At 33.2% G+C, this 20629-nt stretch overlaps 1 protein-coding gene across 1 annotated transcript; it reads right to left on the reverse strand.

Annotated features, from left to right (window-relative positions):
* Positions 1-2215: 2215 nt before the first annotated feature.
* Positions 2216-5726, reverse strand: LOC145041190 (Leucine-rich repeat protein kinase family protein). Its single transcript, XM_078989137.1, has 6 exons — positions 4158-5726; positions 3600-3733; positions 3274-3517; positions 2939-3188; positions 2736-2847; positions 2216-2600 (listed from the first exon to the last, which is right to left on the reverse strand). The coding sequence occupies exons 1-6, from the start codon at positions 5362-5364 to the stop codon at positions 2367-2369; spliced, it is 2181 nt and encodes a 726-aa protein (XP_078845263.1). The 5' UTR covers positions 5365-5726; the 3' UTR covers positions 2216-2366.
* Positions 5727-20629: the final 14903 nt, after the last annotated feature.

The following is a 20629-nucleotide window of genomic DNA, read 5'->3' on the forward strand; positions in this document are numbered from 1 at the left end:
TGGACTAAGCTATTTTTTATTCCAAAAGCTCCAAAGCGCAGATCTGGTTCATTCTGTGGTCTAGATAGATAAAGTTTCAAACTTTATCGATTAAGACACCCAAAGAGATTAAGATCTGCAACCTTAGGTCTAGATAAAGCAAAATACCACAATGTCTTAATCTTATTCTGAAAAAGTCCTTAGCCCAACGACTCCAGAAAGGTTAATAATATCAGATCTATCATAAAGGTGGAAGCTTTATAGACATGTATATCCAAAACACATTTAGAATCCTTTTTTGGTCAAATGAGCTAAAAATAACCCAAAACTCATGCAAAAGATAAGAACTCCAACCAAAGTCTAGATCCACAAAATAAGATGCTCATGGGACTCAGGAGAGTCATAAAGTTGCCAACTTTATGAATTCCAACCTTCCAAACTTGCTCAAACGTGAAGAACTTGGGATAATATTCTAGATCTAGCCACTTTAAGCCATAAAGATTGAGCCTTTTACACTTACAAGGATCTAAAAACTATAAGAGAAGTTGATGATGTTGGTTACTTGCAAGTTCCACCAATAGATCACCGTCTTCTCTTTCTTCTCTAAGCCAACAATGCTCCAAAAACGTCACAAATCACCAAGGGAATGAGAACTAGGGTTTCTCTGAGGTATAACAGTGCTGGAGGCTAGAAATGAACCCTAGAAATGACTTAGAGGGGTTTAAATATGAAGGAAATCCTAAAAGAATCATGAGCTTGGACCAGAACAGCTGGCACGTTGTGGCAACCCTTGGCTACACCGTGGCGATCCAAATAAACATGCGGTCCATCAACCTATTGCCACGTTGTGGCATCCACGTATCACATCATGGCACAAGGTATCTTCTAAAATTTCATCTTTGGTCCTTGATAAAAGTAAGTTTAACCAATCTGGAACACATGTGTTACAAATAGGCCTTGAATCTACTATTTTATAGTTATTAAAATTGTAACCAAACACTTCTTGCTAGAATCATCCTCAACGATGTACTTAGACTCGAGGGTATTCCATAATTTCTTTGTTAGGGTTGATAAGAAAGTATTTGTTACTAAAATTGATATGAATCCTAGATCAACTTGAAGGTTCGTGTGATCGTTTTCCGAATATGATATTTCAACTCTTTGTCTGGGTTACACAAAATCCTGATTATGAGGATAGTCTTTTAAGAAACGGTTTTGTATCAATGTATTGATGTGAGACTATGAACTAGGGTTTTATAGCTTTTTGAAATCTTAAGATTATCAAAGATAACATCAATCAATATTAAATATTCATCTTATCCTATAAATAAGGGATGTTGGTTTCAAAGTAATTATTAGGAAATATTGTTTGAATATAACATTTTTTATAACAATTTCTTTAACAAAATTAATTTGCAGTTTGGGGCCCTGCCCCACATCTTGTGAGGGCAACCCCCTCGACCCCGTCATTTGGCCGAACTAAGATCAAACTTGGTTTATATAAGCATACATTCTGCACCTTCTAACTTGTCTAAAATCCAGACTTGAGGAAGTGACACTAAAATCACCGACAAACATTAATGATGATGCCACCGCCGCAACTACTTTCGGTGTCTAAACGACCCGAAATTATCATGGTCGATCAAAAACAGACCAACGAGCAAAATTCATAACTTTGACATTGACCTACAATGTTTTCGGCTATTCATAGTTGTTAAGGGGGCGAAAATGGCGTTTTTTTTTCTTTTTTTTTGAGTATTATTTAGCATTATTTGAGTTTTTTGTTGCTTCTGATTTCAATAGCTTTTTGTTAGGATATACTTTCCTAATTTATTTCGAATTATAGATTTTTTTTTCTTGGCTGTTATATGTACTCGTTTTGTTTTCCTAGAAAGATCATCTTTGACGTTATTAAAACCGAACCCCAATTGGGATTCTTTGGTCATTCTTGTGTTTGTGGCTATTTAAGTGTGTCGATCTTGCATCATATTATAATTCATGAAAATTATTATTTTGATTCTTATTATATATAAATGGAGACGATAAATTGGCTTAATTATGCTTAATAATTTTCTAAATTTAATTTTCCAATAAATTGGCTTAATTATGCTTAATAATGTTCTAAATTTAATTTTCCATTGTCTTTTCGCATACTAATCGAGTGTGTTCGAAATATAGAGTGAATCAAATACCAATAATTCAATACTGATAACAACTTTAAAGATTGATAACGATATATCAATAACTTTAAAAAAAATCTTTATTCCATGGCCCACCCTACACAATATACCAAAACTACTTCAATCACCATGTTTTTTTTTCCACAAGAAAGTGGATCAAGTGTTCCCATTTTTGTCAAAAACACATTGGCATCAAGTAAAACATCTTTACAAATTTGTACTAAGATTGCCACTGCTATTCCATCCTTCTTGAACTTGAACCGAATACTGCATATTCCAAAGAACATCTTCAATCGATGGACGCACATTCACATCTTCATTAAGACAATTTATTGCTATTTGAACAGCTGTTTTCATGGACTCATAAGCAAAAGTTCCTCTTATCGATGAATCCGCTGCCTCTTTAAGTTTTGTTGGAGACTCCATTAACCCAATCTCTAGCTAAAAAGTCAAAAAAAAAAAAAAAAAATGGAATCAAGTAAGGAATGAAATAGTTTATTCCATAGCAATATAAAAACCTGTTTGCTTATTCCATTCCATCCAATCAAACAAACACTAGAGTGGGAATAAGATTACCTCGTTCTTGAGCTCGGTTATCTCATCTTCTGAGTCGACCGGTTTTCCTGTAATGAGTTGGAGGATGATGACTCCAAATTGATATATGTCATCTTTTTCTAGATTCATAGGCCTAAAAAATAAAGAAACGATTACTAAATCGATAAAAACCGAAATGTTTTTAAAAATAATAATAATAATAAACGAAAAAGCGGATGTTGTACCTTTGAGAAACTTGGGAAGAAGTATCATGGGCATGTAAAGGGCTTTCGGAACCAACCTTTGATGATAATGAAATATTGTAACTACTGATTTTAGCAGTTAAATTATCATCCAACAACACACTTTGAATACTCAAATCATTCCCAAAAATCCCATGTTGAGTTCCCGTATGCAAGAATTGAATTCCTCTTGCAATTCCCATTGTGATTCCCATTCTATGTGGCCATTTCAAGATTTCTTTCTTTCTCCAATCTTTCAAAGTAATCGAAACAATATGAGTTATGATTTATTCTATAATATATGTTAGTATTACATTATATTATATTATATTATATACCTGTAAGATGATCTCTCAAAGATCCGTTTGAAACATTTTCAAGAACAACAAACACGGTACTACCCGAATTAGGATGATCAACATATGACACGATGCAATGACCAAGAACACTCACGAGATGTCGATGTCTAAGCTTAGAAATCACTTCCATATGTTGTTGCAAGTTTTGAGTCGAATGTTTTTGTTTTAACTTTAAACATTTGATCAACACTATTGTTCCATCCCTTAGCCACCCTTTATAAAGCTACCATAAAAATAAATTATAAATAAGTTTTAGAAAAATAAAACGAATCGGATCAAAAGAACACGAGAATTAAGTAGTTTACTTGTGCTTGAGATCCTTCTCCCATTAAATTTGAAGAATCAAAGTTGTTTGTTGCATCTTCGATTTCTTCTAGTGTAAATATGGTGTATGGTGGTAGTCCTAGTGCCGCTGTCCTCATCGTTTGGGGTCTACGCCCTGTAGAATACATACATATACAGATACAGATATGTTATACAGATAAAGTGTTGTCTTAATAAATGATGATTAAAAACTATGACGACACATTTGGGTTTAAATGAAAGTAAAAGAATAAATTTAAATTACTAAAAGGGAAAAAGCTTCTCTATTTGTTTTTAGGACTTGATTCTAAAGACGATTATAACCTTTTTCTCATAATTGAAGATTCTTGGAAAAAACCTTTACTCATAATATTATGCCACAATCCCACACATACTATTTTAGCCTTTGTGCCCATTAAAACAAAAGGTAACTAACACCTAAGTCATCTTTTGTTATGTCCACATAATTCATATAAAGATAAAATGTAAAACTTTTGATTAAAAAAAAAGTTATAAAACAAGTACAAAGTATAACACGCAAAACAAGGAGAGAGTTTTACCATCTTTTGGCACTGAAGAAGGAGCACGAACAGCATTCTTGTCGAGAGCGAAACTATCAGATCGCAATTGTTTTGCCCTTTTAGCAACTCGTCTTCTATAAATACCCAAAATCAACAACCCAATCAATCCCAAAATTCCCACAATACCCCCAATGATACCAAGAACAACCCCAAGCTTCAAAGTAGTCTCCTCTTTCTTATTTTCACCATTTCTCTTTGGAGGCAAAACAGCTATCGCTTCTTTTTGACAGAATTTTTTGGGATGTTGATACTTTGAAGTTGAATTCGTTAAACAATTCCAGGTGCTAATAACTGTTCGATTCGTTGATCCAATACAAGATGGTAATTTCCCAATCAAAAGATTATTAGAAAGATCTACAAACCCTAGATTTTTGGTGCATGTTAAGTTCGCAGGCAATGCTCCACTGAATTGATTGTTGCCTAAATTGAGATACTGAATCGAAGAGAGTGAAAACAAAGAGGAAGGAATGGGACCCACAACTTTATTTGAGGAAATATCAAGTCTTTCAAGATGAACAAATTTTACAAAATCCGAAGGGATTTCGATCCTGATTGAATTGTTTCTCAATGTGATCGACACAAGATTGTAACTCAAAGAAGGGTATTTTGGACCTAAACGATTATTACCCAAATCAATAACTTCAAGATTCTGCAACCCCTTTAGATCTGGTACACTCCCATTAAACAAATTATTTGACAAATTAACAACAGTGAGATTTTTAATTGTCGAAATGGTAGATGGGATCTCACCATTAATGAAGTTGGAACTAAAGTTCATAACTTCAAGACTCCAAAATCTATCAACCTTAGGGGGTAGGGTACCCCACAAACCTAGGGATACAAGTGTCAATTTCTTTAAAGTTGAAAGCTTTGTAAGGTCAGTAAAGAAAGAATCGATCGAAAAACTGGGAGAAAGTGGTTTTGTTTTGTTTCCAACGATGGTTAATTCAGTGATGCGATTACCTGAACAAACAATCATTAGACTGGGATTTGAAGGCAGAAAGCAGAAATTTGTCCAGTTTCCCCATTCTTGAAGAACTTGTGGGTACTCGAGTTTTTGTTGGACTTGAAAAAGGATTCTTGAATCTCCTGTATTCAGTTGTGAAAACAAAGACGGAAGCGAAATGAGAGAAAAGAAAGCTAGAAACACTAAATTACTTGAAACCCTGATGGAGTTTTCCTTCATTTTTGGTCGATCAAAGCTTAAAAGTTGAACTCCATGGATCTTGTTTTGAGCTTTGTGCAATGAACGAAGCAGTGGAATCAGTGTCAACTGAAAAGCCAAAAAATTAAACTCTTTTGAGGAATTTATTGTTTCTGGATATGGTTTACAGCTAAAATGAATGGTTTTTTTTTTTTTTTTTCTTTTTTCTTTTTTGCAAAGATTTAAACTTTTTGCATGTAACTATGGTGAGGAAATCGATTGGCGAATAGAAGGAAAATGATTGAAAAGCAAGAGCTTTTGGAAGAATGATGATATGAGAGAGAGAGAGAGAGAGAGAGAGAGAGAGGGGGTTTTGTACGTGTTGGAGATTCTATAGCCAACATGGCTTGTTCCAAAGTCTATCTGTCAATTGATGTATTATAATTTTTAAAGACAAAAAGGAATATATTTAGTCGGTCCAGAAAAAAAGAAATTGAATAAAGTGAATTACATATGTTTATAAAATATCATATTTGTTTTGGTATGGTTTCAATTAATGCGTGTAATGATATAAAACGACACTGATGTAATATATTCATGTGAATATAAGTTAATTTGAATTCTATTTATTATTATTATGTCAAAATTTAAAAGTGTATTAAGCTTTTCTCAAATTATAATTCTATTTATTAAAGTGATATATTTAATTGACTATTTATAAATTATTAATTAGTTTTAATTTGATGAAATAAATTCTATTTTAATAATACTTAAGTTTTGTAATTTTTGTTGGTTTTGTCCCTACAATGATTTTAGATGTGTTTATACCTAATATGTAGGAGAAATTGTTCATTTTTTTGCCCTTCAAGCACGTTTAACCTTCTACAACATGTCACATTAGCTTATAGCAGGTCACCACCGCCACCACAATCTACCCTCTTGCCGCCACCGAAAGCAACCACCATCCCTAGGTCGGTTACCTACTTGCGCCACAGTCCTTCATCGTCGGATCACAACAAACCAACACCATTTTCGAATCTACACAAATTGTTTGAACCGCCTTACTTCCGCCACCAAACAACATGTATTTTGACCATCGCGAGTACCTAAGACACCCTCCCTCCACATGAAAAATGAAACCCCCCAATTTCTCCCTTCGTCGGAAAACGAAACTCCCTTTTGATTTCACCACAACCCCTACCACCACCAGAAGAAACCACCACAACCCCCTCATCTCTCCCTTACGACAAACACAAAAGAGGCTTTGACAACAACACCACCACCACCATTTGAAGATCAAAACAAACAACAAAGGCACCGACTAAAAAGGGTATTGGCAGCAGGAGTGGCTAGGGTTTAAGACGAAGATGTTGGCAGCAGCAGCTAGAGGCGGCAACGACTATGGGTCACGATAACAGTTGGAGGTGTGGTTTTCGGGTTTCCGACGGATGGATGAGGGTAGCATAGGTAGCTCCAGTGGTCGAAAGACAATCATGGTTGGTGGGGTTTGATGACGGAGCGAAGGCGGATCCGTCGATGTGTGCAGATCCGAAAATGGGTTTTCAGTTTTCCAACAGCGGAGGACAGTGATGATACCACTAGTTTCTTGAAAATGAGAGAGAGAGAGAGAGAGAGAGAGGGGGGGGGGGGAAGAAAGAGAAAGAAGGAGTAAGGAGGTAGAAGGTAACCAACTAAGGGGTGGTGACCTGTTGTAAAAGGTCAAATATGTATGAAGGAAAAAAATGAACAAGTTCTCTCAAATATTAGACATTAACGCACCTAAATCGATGCAGAGACAAAATGATTGAGAGTTATCCAAAAAATAATCAATGTTTTTGTTAATATATCATTTCATAGGGATTTGGTAATGATAGATGAATAAAATAATTTTGTAATCTTAAATGCATAAAACATGTGTAATCAAATATGAATATTATCGTAATTCTAAACTAATAAAACACAATTTAAAGATAATATTCATATCAATACATTATAAACATGAACTTATAAAATACATTGCATAAATAATTAGAGTATGCATATCTATTTATAAATGGAATACCATAAAATAGTTACAATTTAATCATAAATCAATAACATATAATCACACATAATTACAACCAACCATGAACATGATATAATTTCCTAGTTTTCAACTATTGCTCCACCTCATAGCTTTCTATGTAATCATCAATGAATAACACATATATTAATCAATGACTACAACTTATGTGTGAATTCATCACCCTTTATCCTCTCGAGTAAGCTCTAATGCATATAATCATTGATGAATACAACTAAATACCTTTAGTATTCCGGTCTTCTTTCCCAACGAGATAAGGACACTGATGATTATAACCAAGGTCATACATTGAACGTCAAAAGTTCTCTCGTCATCGATGAGTCCAAAAATGTTAACTTCATGTAGGATATGCATGACCATAGTCAAAAGCTCTTATTCTTCTTTTGAAGTTGAATTGCAGAAGATTATATGTTGATGTTTAATGGACATCTTAAGCATGAATACAAAGCAGTAATGGTTTTCATTATTTCAAAGAATCGCGACCTAATAAGAAAAAAAAATAGTAGTATAAAAAATTATAAGTCTTCACAAACAAAAAAAAATCATAAACCATATGTTCATGTATAAATATAAGGAAAAAATAGATTAATTTGCAAAAAATAATCTATTCTTCAACAATATAATGTTCTATTCATGAAATTATAAAATAAAAGTCGGATTCATAAGTTTTGTTGCTAAAATTTACGTAAATTTGTTTTCTAATCATATTTCCAATTAAGGAGGAGTAACTTTCTTGTTTGACTTTCTGCGAGAACGATGGTGTTCTTGAATTAATCCATATAAGTTTTGATTTTTTGATTTCTGACATAAGAACAAAGGTTATGCAAAACTTTTTAATATGATAGTTTTTTATGAATATTGTTCTGATCACAATACCCATTGTACCTTTAAAGCTTAACGACATTTACAAGTTTTGGAGCCATGACGAGACAATGATAAAATTTTTAGAATCTTGAAATTTAGTATATAACCGTTTAAAGGTAATTTATAATTTTATTTTGTTAGAACGCAATAACCCAAATCGGGAAGCATTAACTATCTACCCAAACTACAAGATCAGCAATCAATTCTTTATTCCATCAAAGTTAATGTCATGAATTATTTTACTTTTTTAATTTATTATATATTCTTCATAGACAACTTTTTGTTACCTACTTCATGCCTACAATAAATTAATCATCTAGATAAAAATAAAATAAAAAGTTCAAAAAAAATCATCAACATTAATACGAGAGAGAGAGAGAGAGAGAGAGAGAGAGAGAGAGAGAGAGAGAGAGAGAGAGAGAGAGAGAGAGAGAGAGAGAGAGAATATATACCGAAATTGACATTTTTTTGACCTTGTCGTTGTAGTGGAGTGATGTTTTTGCATTACGGATGGCAATTATGAAATTAGATGGAATCGTTTTGTGCCTATGAAAGTAAATATTTTTACTTGGCGGCAATATTTTAAAAACAAATTTTTAGTTGAACTAGTATGATGATTGGTTTTATATTTAACCAATTTAACCGGTTCGGCATCCGGGTATAATCTTCATTTTTTTTTCTATTTTCCTACACATACATACATATATAAATCAAGAATTTACGTCCACAAGTTCATACATTAAAAATACACATAAAAACAAGTTTTAGATCAATCCACATGCATTAAAATAACACATAACCATAAGTTTTACATCAACCCACATTAATCAAAAAACAAACAAAAAAAAAGTATAATACCGAAACAAAATATAATTCACATATATAAAAAAAATAAAAAATAATACCAAAACAAAATATAGTTTTAAATGAATAAAACGCATAAAAAAACTTCATAATATTTACCATATTTTTTATTTAGAAATCTAAATAAATGTGAAAAGACCATCAATGTTTATATTGCAAAATGGTTATTTTTCATGTGTTTTTATTCAATTTAACTGGTTTAACCAGTTTAGTTCAACCAGTTCAGTTTAACCGGCTCAACCAGGTTTTTGTAAAAACCGGTTGGTTCGTTCCGGTTCAGAATAGACATAAAACTAGTGATAGTTGAACCATTTTTTTTCACTGTTTCCGGTTCAATCGGTTTGACCTACCTGTTGAAACCGGTTTTTAAGTCTAAGCCTAAAAGGTTTGGATATTCATTCTTTTCTTTGTCTTTTACGTTTAAAATGGTGGAAACAAATGATCATGTCTTCCTTTTGTGAGAAGATGCTTTTACATGGGCGGATTTTGTCTTACCGTGTATGACTCTACACGAGGGTTATTTGTATGGTTGGAAACACCTCTTTTTTTTCTAAAAAGAATGCGCTTTGGAATCAATTATTCAGAGGATTCCATGGGTGATTTGGAAGTTCCGTAATGGTGTTATTTTTGGGGAGCCGCTCTCGACAATTTTTATTATTATTATTATTATTATTATTATTATTATTTTATAATTTTGATTGTATTGTTGATTTCTTGTTTAATAGGTTTGCGTTTATAAACAATAAAAAAAAATGTTAGTTGAGTTGATTGGTTTAAAATCTAATTCTAGTTATTACTTTGTAATTTCTAACTTCTTGTTAGTTTCGATTATAAAAAAATTCAATTGTTTAGAAAAAAACGGTACTCTACCCCGCATAGTCTAAGTTATAAGGCTACACAGAGTGTAGTAAGAAGTTGATGCGGGAACCGAACTTGTACCTCGGAACACAACATCGAGGACGCGGGATACCAAGTGCAGGAACCGGATGGAGGGAAAAGACATCGTGTTCTCTCTCCATATTTCATTAACCGATTTTTTTTCTTTTTTTTCAAACAGTCTGATTTCAATATATATATATATATATATATATATATATATATATATATATATATATATATATATATTGTTGTAAATTATTGTGAATGACACCAATAATTGGTGAATTGGTGAAAGCTATCATATCATACTATTTACATGACATATGATAGGTAACTTTTGTAGTATAAATAACATGCTCTTGCAAATATATGACGATACAATTTCACAAGATATAAAATATCACATATTTTTTCTAAATCTTCTTCTCCATCAAATTTCTTTATATATGTTGTTAGTTTAGTTTGTTTTAAATTATCTTAATCACGTTGAATTTTATAACACATTATCAGCACGAAAGCTCAAAACAATGTTATTTAGAAGTGGAAATCACATCTATCTTAATCAAGGTATGTATTACTTAGTAAACACATTATTAAATATAAAAACCTTCATCAGATTAAAACAATAATAATACTAATGAATTAATAAAACTTATATATTATGGACTACTAACAATTTTATTTCTTATACAAAAATTTCTTTATGTATTCTAATTTTTATGCATACTAACATTTACATTATGCAACTAACTTTTATTTATGCATACCAACATTTACACTATGCAACTAACTTTTTTTATGCATACTAACATTTAAATTATGCAACTAATTTTTATTTATATATACTAACGTTTATTTATACATGTCCATGTTTATTCATATTTTAGATACTATACATAATTTTATTTAAACATTTACCAATATTTATTTATGTTTCTAATTAATACAATTATACCAAGTAAAGTTATATATTAGTTATAAATCTTATTAAATGATTTATAAATATACACAACGTGTGTGTATATATATATATATATATATATATATATATATATATATATATATATATATATATATATATATGCAACGGTTATAAACAACAAAAACAACGACTATATTTTTTTACCATAAATAAACATCTTTACCCTGCTTATTTTACCCATAACAAATATTTCTCTCATCTATCAAACAAATCGATTTCCATAAATCAAGCTTCAAGATGATTCATCCTTTTGTGATAATCATGACTATAATAGTCATGTTACTTTTCATCTCAATCCTTAACATCGAAGATAATATGGAATTTTATCTGCTTGATAATCATGACTATAATAGTCATGTTACTTGTCATCCAAATCTTTAACATCGAAGATAATATGGAATTTTATCTGCTTTTAGGCTTGTATGAAATGTTAGCTTTACCGCTTCTTCTTTGGGTAATATTTATTGAAATAAATGGATTATAATTATAATTTTTGATTTTGTTTAAGATTTATAGTTACATTATGTCCAACATTGCAAAGCTCGAGTTTGCAGCACTTGAAGTTAGTAGGAAAAACTATGTGCCATGGATGATAGATGTAAAAATGCATCTTGAGTCCATGGGAATCTCAAATGCTATACATGAATTTACTAATTGCTTGGCACAAGACAAAGGAAAACTTGTTGTCCATGGGAATCTCAAATGCTATACATGAATTTACTAATTGCTTGGCACAAGACAAAGCAAAAGCACAAGTTTTCCTTTGTAAGCATATTTATGAAATGTTAAGAATTGAATATCTTAATGTTACTGATCCAATTATTCTCTAGAATCTTTTGAAAGAAATATTTGATCATCAAAAGGAAGTTATACTTCCAAATGCTAGAGATGAATGGAGAAAATTGAGGTTTCAAGACTTCAAGAAAGTGAATAAATACAACTCAGCTTTGTTTAGAATATGTTCACAACTAAAGTATTGTGGACAAGAAGTTATTGATGAAGATATGTTGGAGAAAACTTACTCCACATTTCATGCAACAAACATTACCTTGATGCAACAATATCGGATGCAAAAGTTCACATGATATTCTGAACTAAATGCATGCTTGCTTGTTGCAGAGAAAAATAACGAGCTATTGATGAAAAACCATGAATCTCGTCCAACAAGATCAGTAGCACTTCCTGAAGAAATTGCTACAAATACTGATGGTCATCGAAACAATACACATGGACGAAGGCGTGGTCGTGGCCGAGGATGAGGTCGTGGCTATTTTAATCGAAACCAAATCCATAATCATAACCATAATTTTAGTCGTGGACAAGGTAATAATCCTGGTCGTGGCCAAAAAAGGAATAATTACCAATCTTCACAAAGAAACAATGTCCATACACAAGATAAGGCCAAAGTGGCAAGGCATGATACTGGTACATCACAAAAATCTGATGGATGATGTTATAGATGTGGTAGCACAGGCCATTGGTCAAGGACTTGTCACACACCTGTACATCTTTATCAACTTTATCAAGAGTCCATTAAAGGAAAAGGAAAAGAAGAAAACCTCGTTGATAATTTTGAATTCACCCCGCTAACTTTTGATGATTTCTGCAACGACATGGAAGACGTAAACTAAAAATTTCTATTATTGTTCTAATAAACTTGTTTTCCTTTATTTGTTTCTCATGTAATGTATATCCTACAATAAATGAACTTTCTTTATAATAATTATTATGATTTTGTTTATTCGCTTATTATTTCTTTCATATGTGAAGTTTAATATGAGTCCAACTGGAGCACAACATCAGGAAACGGTTGGAGATCTTTGTATAGCAGATAGTGGTAGTACGTATACTATTCTGAAATCAAAGAAATATTTTTCAAAATTAGTACCAACAAAAACAATCATACATACAATATTAGGTCCTACAAACTTGATAGAGGGAACTGGGAAAGTCTATTTTATATTACCAAATGGTACAAGATTTTGTATAGAAAATGTCTTATTTTCTCCAAAGTCTAATAAAAACTTACTAAGTTTCAATGACACATATTTCAAAGGATATGATACAAAAACTGTGACGATTGAAAATAAGAAATATATGTATATTATAGACAAAAACCATGTGCTTGAAAAACTACCAACACTTGATTCTGGTATGCATTATACATATATACATATGATTAAATCAAATATGATAATTGAAGGAAATCATTGTGATCATGGTACATTCAGTTTATGGCATGATAGGTTGGGCCACCTAGGATTAACAATGATGCGAAGGATAATTGAAAATACGAATGGGTATCCATTGAAGGACCAAAAGTTTCCTCAATCCAACAACATAAAACCATGTGCATCCATTTTCCTTGGAAAGTTAATTATAAAACATTCTCCAATGAAAGTTGAAAGGGAGTCACCAAGATTTCTAGAAAGAATTCAAGGTGATATATGTGGACCGATTCTGTAACGCCCCGATTCTCAGGTATGGATTTAAATAAAGAATTTTTTAGTTTTAAGTCCTACTCGACGAGTTAAGGCTACTTTACTCGTCGAGTAGCAGCAAGATGGGATCGTGGATTTAGTGATCTACTCGCCGAGTCCACAAAGGGACTCGACAAGTAGGGGCTGGCAGATGAAACCCTAAATTCCGAGCATTTCACCCTATTTAAAGGATCATTAGCCACCCCCTAGCCTCCTCTTCACTGCCTCTTGTCCCTCTAAAGTCCAAATCGCATGTGAGCTCATCTTGTGCATTTTAAACTTGAAGGAGGAATTCTTTAAGAGAAAAGAGCTTGGAGACCAAGTATTCAAAAACAAGGATCTTGAAGGACCTAAGATCCACTGTGGTTAGCAGCTTCTGGAAGGTATAAATCGTTACCCTAACCTCATTCACTCTTTTGGGCAACTTTTAGGGTTTTCATAGTGTGTTTGGAAGCTACTCTTCTTTGCAACCTCATATCTGAAGTTGTAACTTCATAACTGAGCTCCTTTAAGATTCTTAGTACATAAAGTTTCCAACTTGTGCAAGAATGAGACTCTCCCAAGGTGTAAAACTCCATTATAAGCATAGATTGGTCATTTAGAGCCTTTAGAACCTTGCATGTACGTAAAGTTTGCAACTTTACGTGATAAACATGCCTTAGAGGCTTGGATCTACAATCTGGAGCCTTGCCATGGCTTAAAAAGCGTCTGCATGGATGGAGGTCTGCGAGGACTCGGCGAGTTGGATGAACAATTCGGCGAGACCGATGAATTTGTTCTTGGACTCGGCGAGTTGATGAACAACTCGACGAGTCCGTTAAAGTTTGCCTTGAACTCGACGAGTTGTTAGAAAACTCGGCGAGTCGACTAAAGTTCCCCGTCTCTTGGATACGTATGAGCTTAGCGAGTTAAAGGAGGACTCGACGAGCCAATCAAGGATCTCACGACTTCTCGAGTTCAGAAGGGACTCGACGATTTGGTGACCTGCACTCGATGAGTCGAATCAACATGGAATGTTGACTTTGACTGTGGGTGTTGAATTTGAGCAAGAGTTGACCAGATGACTTCTAAGGGTATTCTGATAATTTAGGAATTTATAAAAAAGATTTGTATGGCAATTATAGGTAGTGAAGTTCGTGTTGGTGATCCGGGAGTTGAAGCTTTCTAGTTTTCTGATGTCAGTTGCATGGTGAGTTATTCTCACTATACTAAAGGGTTTAAGGCACCAAGGCCGGCCCATTGGATTTGATATCCTAGTAGTTATTGATATGTTGAGTTGAGTCAGTAATGTATTCCAGTTGATATGCTAGTCGAGTAGACCTGTAGGACTGCCTGTGATACTGATTGATTACCTGAATGTGCATTTATGTGTTACATGTCGACATGTTATGTAGGGTAGGTTGAGGTTGTACTGCTCCGTGCGGTAGCCAACAAACCCAAGAGTATTCCAGATATGAGCTGAGGGCGCGATAGGCATTCTAGACTCATACTAAGGACTCGGGAGCATTCCAGATACGAGCTGAGGGCCCGACAGGCATTCCAGACTCGTACTGAGGGCCCAGGGGTAGTCCAGCTTGTAAAGTTGTGGACCCAATGTATGCTGTTGTATTTTGATTGATATGATATGTTAATATTGATGTTGCTATGTGGATTGTATGTGTATCGGTATTTTGGGGGTAAGTCACTAAGCTTTTGGGCTTACAGTTTCAGTTTATTGTTTCAGGTACTTTAGGGGATCAGGGCAAGGCCAAGGTGTGATCGTACAGCTCCTTCTATTGTGTTTATGTTTCTGGGAAAAACTCTAATAATCAATATTTTGAAAACAAGTTTTAATGTTTTGATGAACTTGATATGTTTTAAAAAGTTTAAATTGGTTTGAATTTTTGGATGTTACAGATTCACCCACCATTTGGATCATTTAGATACTTTATGGTCTTAATAGATGTATCTAGAAAATGGTCTTATGTTTGCCTATTATCAACTCGTAATATAGCATTTGCAAAATTTCTTGCCCAAATTATCAAATTAAGGGCACATTTCCTGATTATACTATCAAAAAGTGAGACTTGATAATGCTGGTGAATTTACTTCACAAGCATTTAATGACTACTGCATGTCTGTAGGAATTGTTGTTGAGCGTCCAATTTCTCATGTACATACAAAAAATGGTTTAGCTGAATCACTGATTAAACATCTCTAGCTAGTAGCTAGACCATTGATAATGAGGACCAAACTTCTTGTATCTGTTTAGGGCCATGCAATCTTACATGTTTGATCATTGATACGCATGAGACCGAGTTCATATCATGTATATTCTCCACTACAACTTGCTTTTGGTCAAGAGCCAAATATATCCCATTTGAGAATTTTTGGGTGTGCAGTATATGTCCCTATTGCACCACCTCAACGGACAAAAATGGGTCCTTAAAGAAGGTTAGGAATATATGTTGGTTATGAGTCAGTATCTATTATAAGATATCTTGAACTGTTAACAAGTGATGTTTTTACAGCACGCCTAGCAAATTGCCAATTTGATGAGGCAAATTTCCCATCATTAGGGGGAGAAAAGAAGATTTTGGAAAAAGATGTGTCATGGTATGAGCCTTCTTTATCATATCTTGACCCTCACACAAAACAATGTGACATGGAAGTTCAAAAGATAATGCATTTTCAAGAAATGGCAAATCAATTGGTTGATGCATTTACTGGCACAAAAGGGTGACTAAATCATATATATCGGTTGTCAATGTTCCAGCTCGAATTGAAATTCCACACGGACAATCTAATGACAAAGTCATGCAAGAGTCTAAAACATGCCTGAAGCGTGGAAGGCCATTTGGTTCTAAGGATAAGAACCCACGAAAAAGAAGACGATCAGAAATTGCACTAGATCATGAGGAAAGTGTTCCTCGAGAGACACAAATTATTTAAATTCCCCTAGGAAAGGAGGATGATGCAAAAAATTATGGTCAAGCAAATAGAATACGTGACCAAAATGAAACTAACAATATAAGTACAATATTTTCTTGTTCAGTTGCATGTGATATTATGAATGATGATCCCGAACCACAATCTGTCATTGAATGTCAAAGAAGAAATGATTGGGCTAAATGGAAGGAAGCTATGCAAGTTGAGTTAAATTCTCTTAACAAGAGAAAGGTTTTTGGGACCATTATACAAGGCTAGACTTGTTGCTCAAGGTTTCTCTCAAAGACCTGGAATTGATTATGAGGAAACTTATTCACTGGTAATGGATGCAACCACTTTTAGATATTTAATTAGCTTGACAGTCTCTAAAAATTTAGATATGCGTCTTATGGATGTTGTTATAGCTTACTTGTATGGATCACTTGATAGTGATATCTATGTGAAAATCCCTGAAGGATTTAAAATGCCTGAAGCATTAAGTGCAAAACCCAAAGAAATGTACTCTATAAAATTACAAAGATCTTTGTATGGGTTAAAGCAATCTGGACGCATGTGGTACAATCATTTGAGTGATTATTTGACAAGTAACAGTTATAAAAATAACATTATTTGTCCATGTGTATTTATTAAGAAAACAACATCTGAGTATGTGATCATAGCAATCTATGTTGGTGCTCTAAACATCATTGGAACGGATAAAGAAATCCTTGAAGTGATTGAACTTTTAAAGAAAGAGATTGAAATGAAAGATCTTGGAAAAACCAAATATTGTCTTGGTTTACAGATTGAGCATATGCCTAACAGAATACTTGTACATCAATCAAATTACCCAGAAAGAGTATTGAGATGTTTCAATATGGACAATGCTAATCCTTTAAGCACTCCAATGGTTGTTAGAACATTAAATATTGACAATGATCCATTTCGTCCATGCGAAGAAAATGAAGAAGTCCTTGGTCTAGAAGTACCATACCTTAATGCAATTGGAGCTGTTATGTATCTTACCAATTGTACTAGACCTGACATTTCTTTTGCTGTAAACTTGCTAACAAGATTTAGTTCAACCCCAACAAAAAGACATTGGAATGGAATCAAACATATTTTTCGATACCTTCAAGGAACTAGTGATTTAGGATTATTTTATCCTAAAAATTCAAAACAAGGCTTGATTGGTTATGCAAATGCAGGTTATTTGTCTGATCCTCATAAATCTAGATCTCAAACTTGATACATATTCATGAATGGAGGTACTACAATTTCCTGGCATTCCCAAAAGCAAACACTTGTTGCCACATCCTCAAATTGTGCTGAAGTGATTGCACTAAATGAAGCTAGTAGAGAATGTACATGGTTGAGATCGCTGACACAACTAGTTTTAACTTCATGTGGACTTGAAAAAGATATAGGTTCAACTTTAATATATGAAGATAACTTAGCATGTGTCACTCAAATGAAAGAAGGATATATCAAGAGCGACATGACAAAACATATACCTCCAAAGTTTTTTGAGTACACTCAAGACCTTATAAAGAATCATCAAGTTGAAATCAAATATGTTCAATCCAACAACAATGCAGCAGACCTTTTTATGAAGGCACTTCCTACTGCAATCTTCGGGAAACATGTGCATGGCATTGGAATGCGACATGTACATAGAATATAATGTAACATATGTCTAAATAAGGGGGAGTCAACTATACACTGCACTCTTTTTCCCTTCGCTAAAGTTTTTTCCCATTAGGTATTCTTTAGCAAGGTTTTTAATGAGGCAGTACTTCAAAACTGAACTCTAGATCAGAAATGGTGTCATCTAAAGGGGAGTGTTGTAAATTATGGTGAATGACACCAATAATTGGTGAATTGGTGAAAGCTATCATGTCATACTATTTACATGACATATGATAGGTAACTTTTATAGTATAAATAACATGCTCTTGCAATTATATGATTATACAATTTCACAAGATATAAAATATCTCATATCTTTCTAAATCTTCTTCTTCATCAAATTTCTTTATCTATGTTGTTAGTTTAATTTGTTTTAAATTATCTTAATCACGTTGAATTTTATAATATATATATATATATATATATATATATATATATATATATATATATATATATATATATATATATATACCAAACCAATCCAACTTTATCACACAATTATCTTTATTAAAAAAATAATGAAATTTAAAAATAATAAAAAATGATCATTTTCTATTTTGATGGGGAAAAAATAAAGGAAAAGCTGACATAAAAATAAAAAAATCTTCTTGTACACACCCTTTAATCTAAATATACTAGATAACTATTATTAAATTATATAAAAATTTACTCGTGATTTCTTTTATAAAAGAAAATACATCATAAATGGTCCCTGTGGTTACCCAAAATCTAAAGTTTAGTCCCCGTGGTTTAAAAACCTCATAGATGGTCCCTATGTTTTCAAAACTTTTGATGTTTGGTCCTTTTTGCTAACTCCGTTAAGTTTGTTCGTTAATTGAAGGGTATTTTCGTCATTTCACAACCACAGGGACCATTTATGATGTTTTCTTGTATTTTAAAAAAAAAAGAAAAAATTAAACATAATTAAATATATAAAAGGTCTCTCTCTCTCTCAAAATACCCCATCTTTATGTTTTTTAAACATAAATTTCGTCGAATACCATCATACTTTATTATTCTTCATCTCTTTCTTGTTCTTTATATCCTTTTTGTTTCCTCCTTCTGATCTATATCTATAATATGTCAAACAATTTAGACTTAGAGCTCTAATTCCCTTTCTCCCTCCAAAACCTGTAACATCCCCCTGACCTTCACCTCCAAATCAATCCTGATTCCGATGATGACAACAAGCAACACACTCCTGGCTCCAGCAACGGTAGTGGGGATATAGTAGGTCGCCGACCACTGGGTCGCCCTCCTGGTTCAAAAAACAAGCCAAAGCCACCGATATCAGCCTGACGAATAACCACAAGCCCATTAGGGTCCATCTTCCTACAATCCCGAGTTAATTTCCTCAACAATCCTAAATCCCACAGGCAAATCCGAAATAAAAAACACTATAACCCCGTCATAAGCATTTACGTTATCAATAATCCTCCCTAACGCACCTTTCACGACTCGTTCCCGAATAAGAACGACATCTTGAGATTGTTACATGGGAATCTTTGCAAAGGATCAATCGCTTTTCTGTCGATTTGCTCTTGGCTTAGGTTATCGGTGGAAACCTGAAGGTTAACACAAAAGATTTGTGGCGTCGCATTCTAGAGGAATACGAAACCCTAACCTCCTCCTTGTGCCGGTGGTGGTGATGGTTCAAGGTCTCGTAAGAATCGAAGCTCATCTTGGAATGAATAGCATCCACTTCTTCTTTGGTATAACTTCAGGTTCTCGTCTTCATCTTCTTGTCTGCTGATTTCCTTTGTACATTGGTGGTGTTGGTGTTCTTGCTGAGACATGGTGCCGGCGGTAATGGATGAGGGAGAAAAGAGAATGAGTAGGTGGGTGGGGGAAAAGGTTTGTGTTGGGAGTGACAAATGTAGTAGGAGAGAGAGACCCTTTGTGTGTATGTGTGTGTGTGTATATATATATATATATATATATATATATATATATATATATATATAGAGAGAGAGAGAGAGAGAGAATAAGAGAAAACATTATAAATGGTCCCTGTGATAGTGAAATGACGAAAATGCCCTTCAATTAACGGACAAAATTTAACGGAGTTAGTAATAAGGACCGATCGTCAAAAGTTTTGAAAGCATAGGGACCGTCTATGATGTTTTTAAACCACGGGGATTAAACTTCAGATTTTGGAAAGCCACAGCGACCATTTATGATGTTTTTTCTTTATAAAAACTAAAATACAGTAAACAATCGAATATCAAAAGTTTTGTATTTTAAAAAATATATGAACCCCAACTTATCTAGTTTTATTCATTATTGATCATCGTATGCATTCGAATATAATTAATAAAAAATACCTTGTCTCTTGAATAATAATTTACATATTCTCTCAAGTAATCATAACGTTGCATTAAAATATGTCTAATACCAAATCATTAACAAAGTTTTTTTTGGTGCATATAACTCTATAAACCAAAAATCTCAATTTAAGTCTATTATAGTTTTTTTTTTTTTTTTTTTTTTTTTTTCAAAAAGGTTAATTATGGGTTACATAGAATCGGAAAACTATGTAAATAAATGAAGTATTATTAT

This window comes from Lactuca saligna, chromosome 4 (genome assembly GCF_052625555.1).
Source record: "Lactuca saligna cultivar CGN05327 chromosome 4, ASM5262555v1, whole genome shotgun sequence".
NCBI classification, from domain to species: domain Eukaryota; kingdom Viridiplantae; phylum Streptophyta; class Magnoliopsida; order Asterales; family Asteraceae; genus Lactuca; species Lactuca saligna.

Coding starts and splice junctions, on each gene's coding strand:
- LOC145041190 (XM_078989137.1), bottom strand. CDS start 5,364: ATGAAGGAAAACTCCATCAGGGTTTCAAGTAATTTAGTGTTTCTAGCT. Junction 3,734..4,157: donor TTCTTCAGTGCCAAAAGATG/GTAAAACTCTCT, acceptor TGTATTCTACAG/GGCGTAGACCCCAAACGATG. Junction 3,189..3,273: donor TTTGAGAGATCATCTTACAG/GTATATAATATA, acceptor TTACTTTGAAAG/ATTGGAGAAAGAAAGAAATC.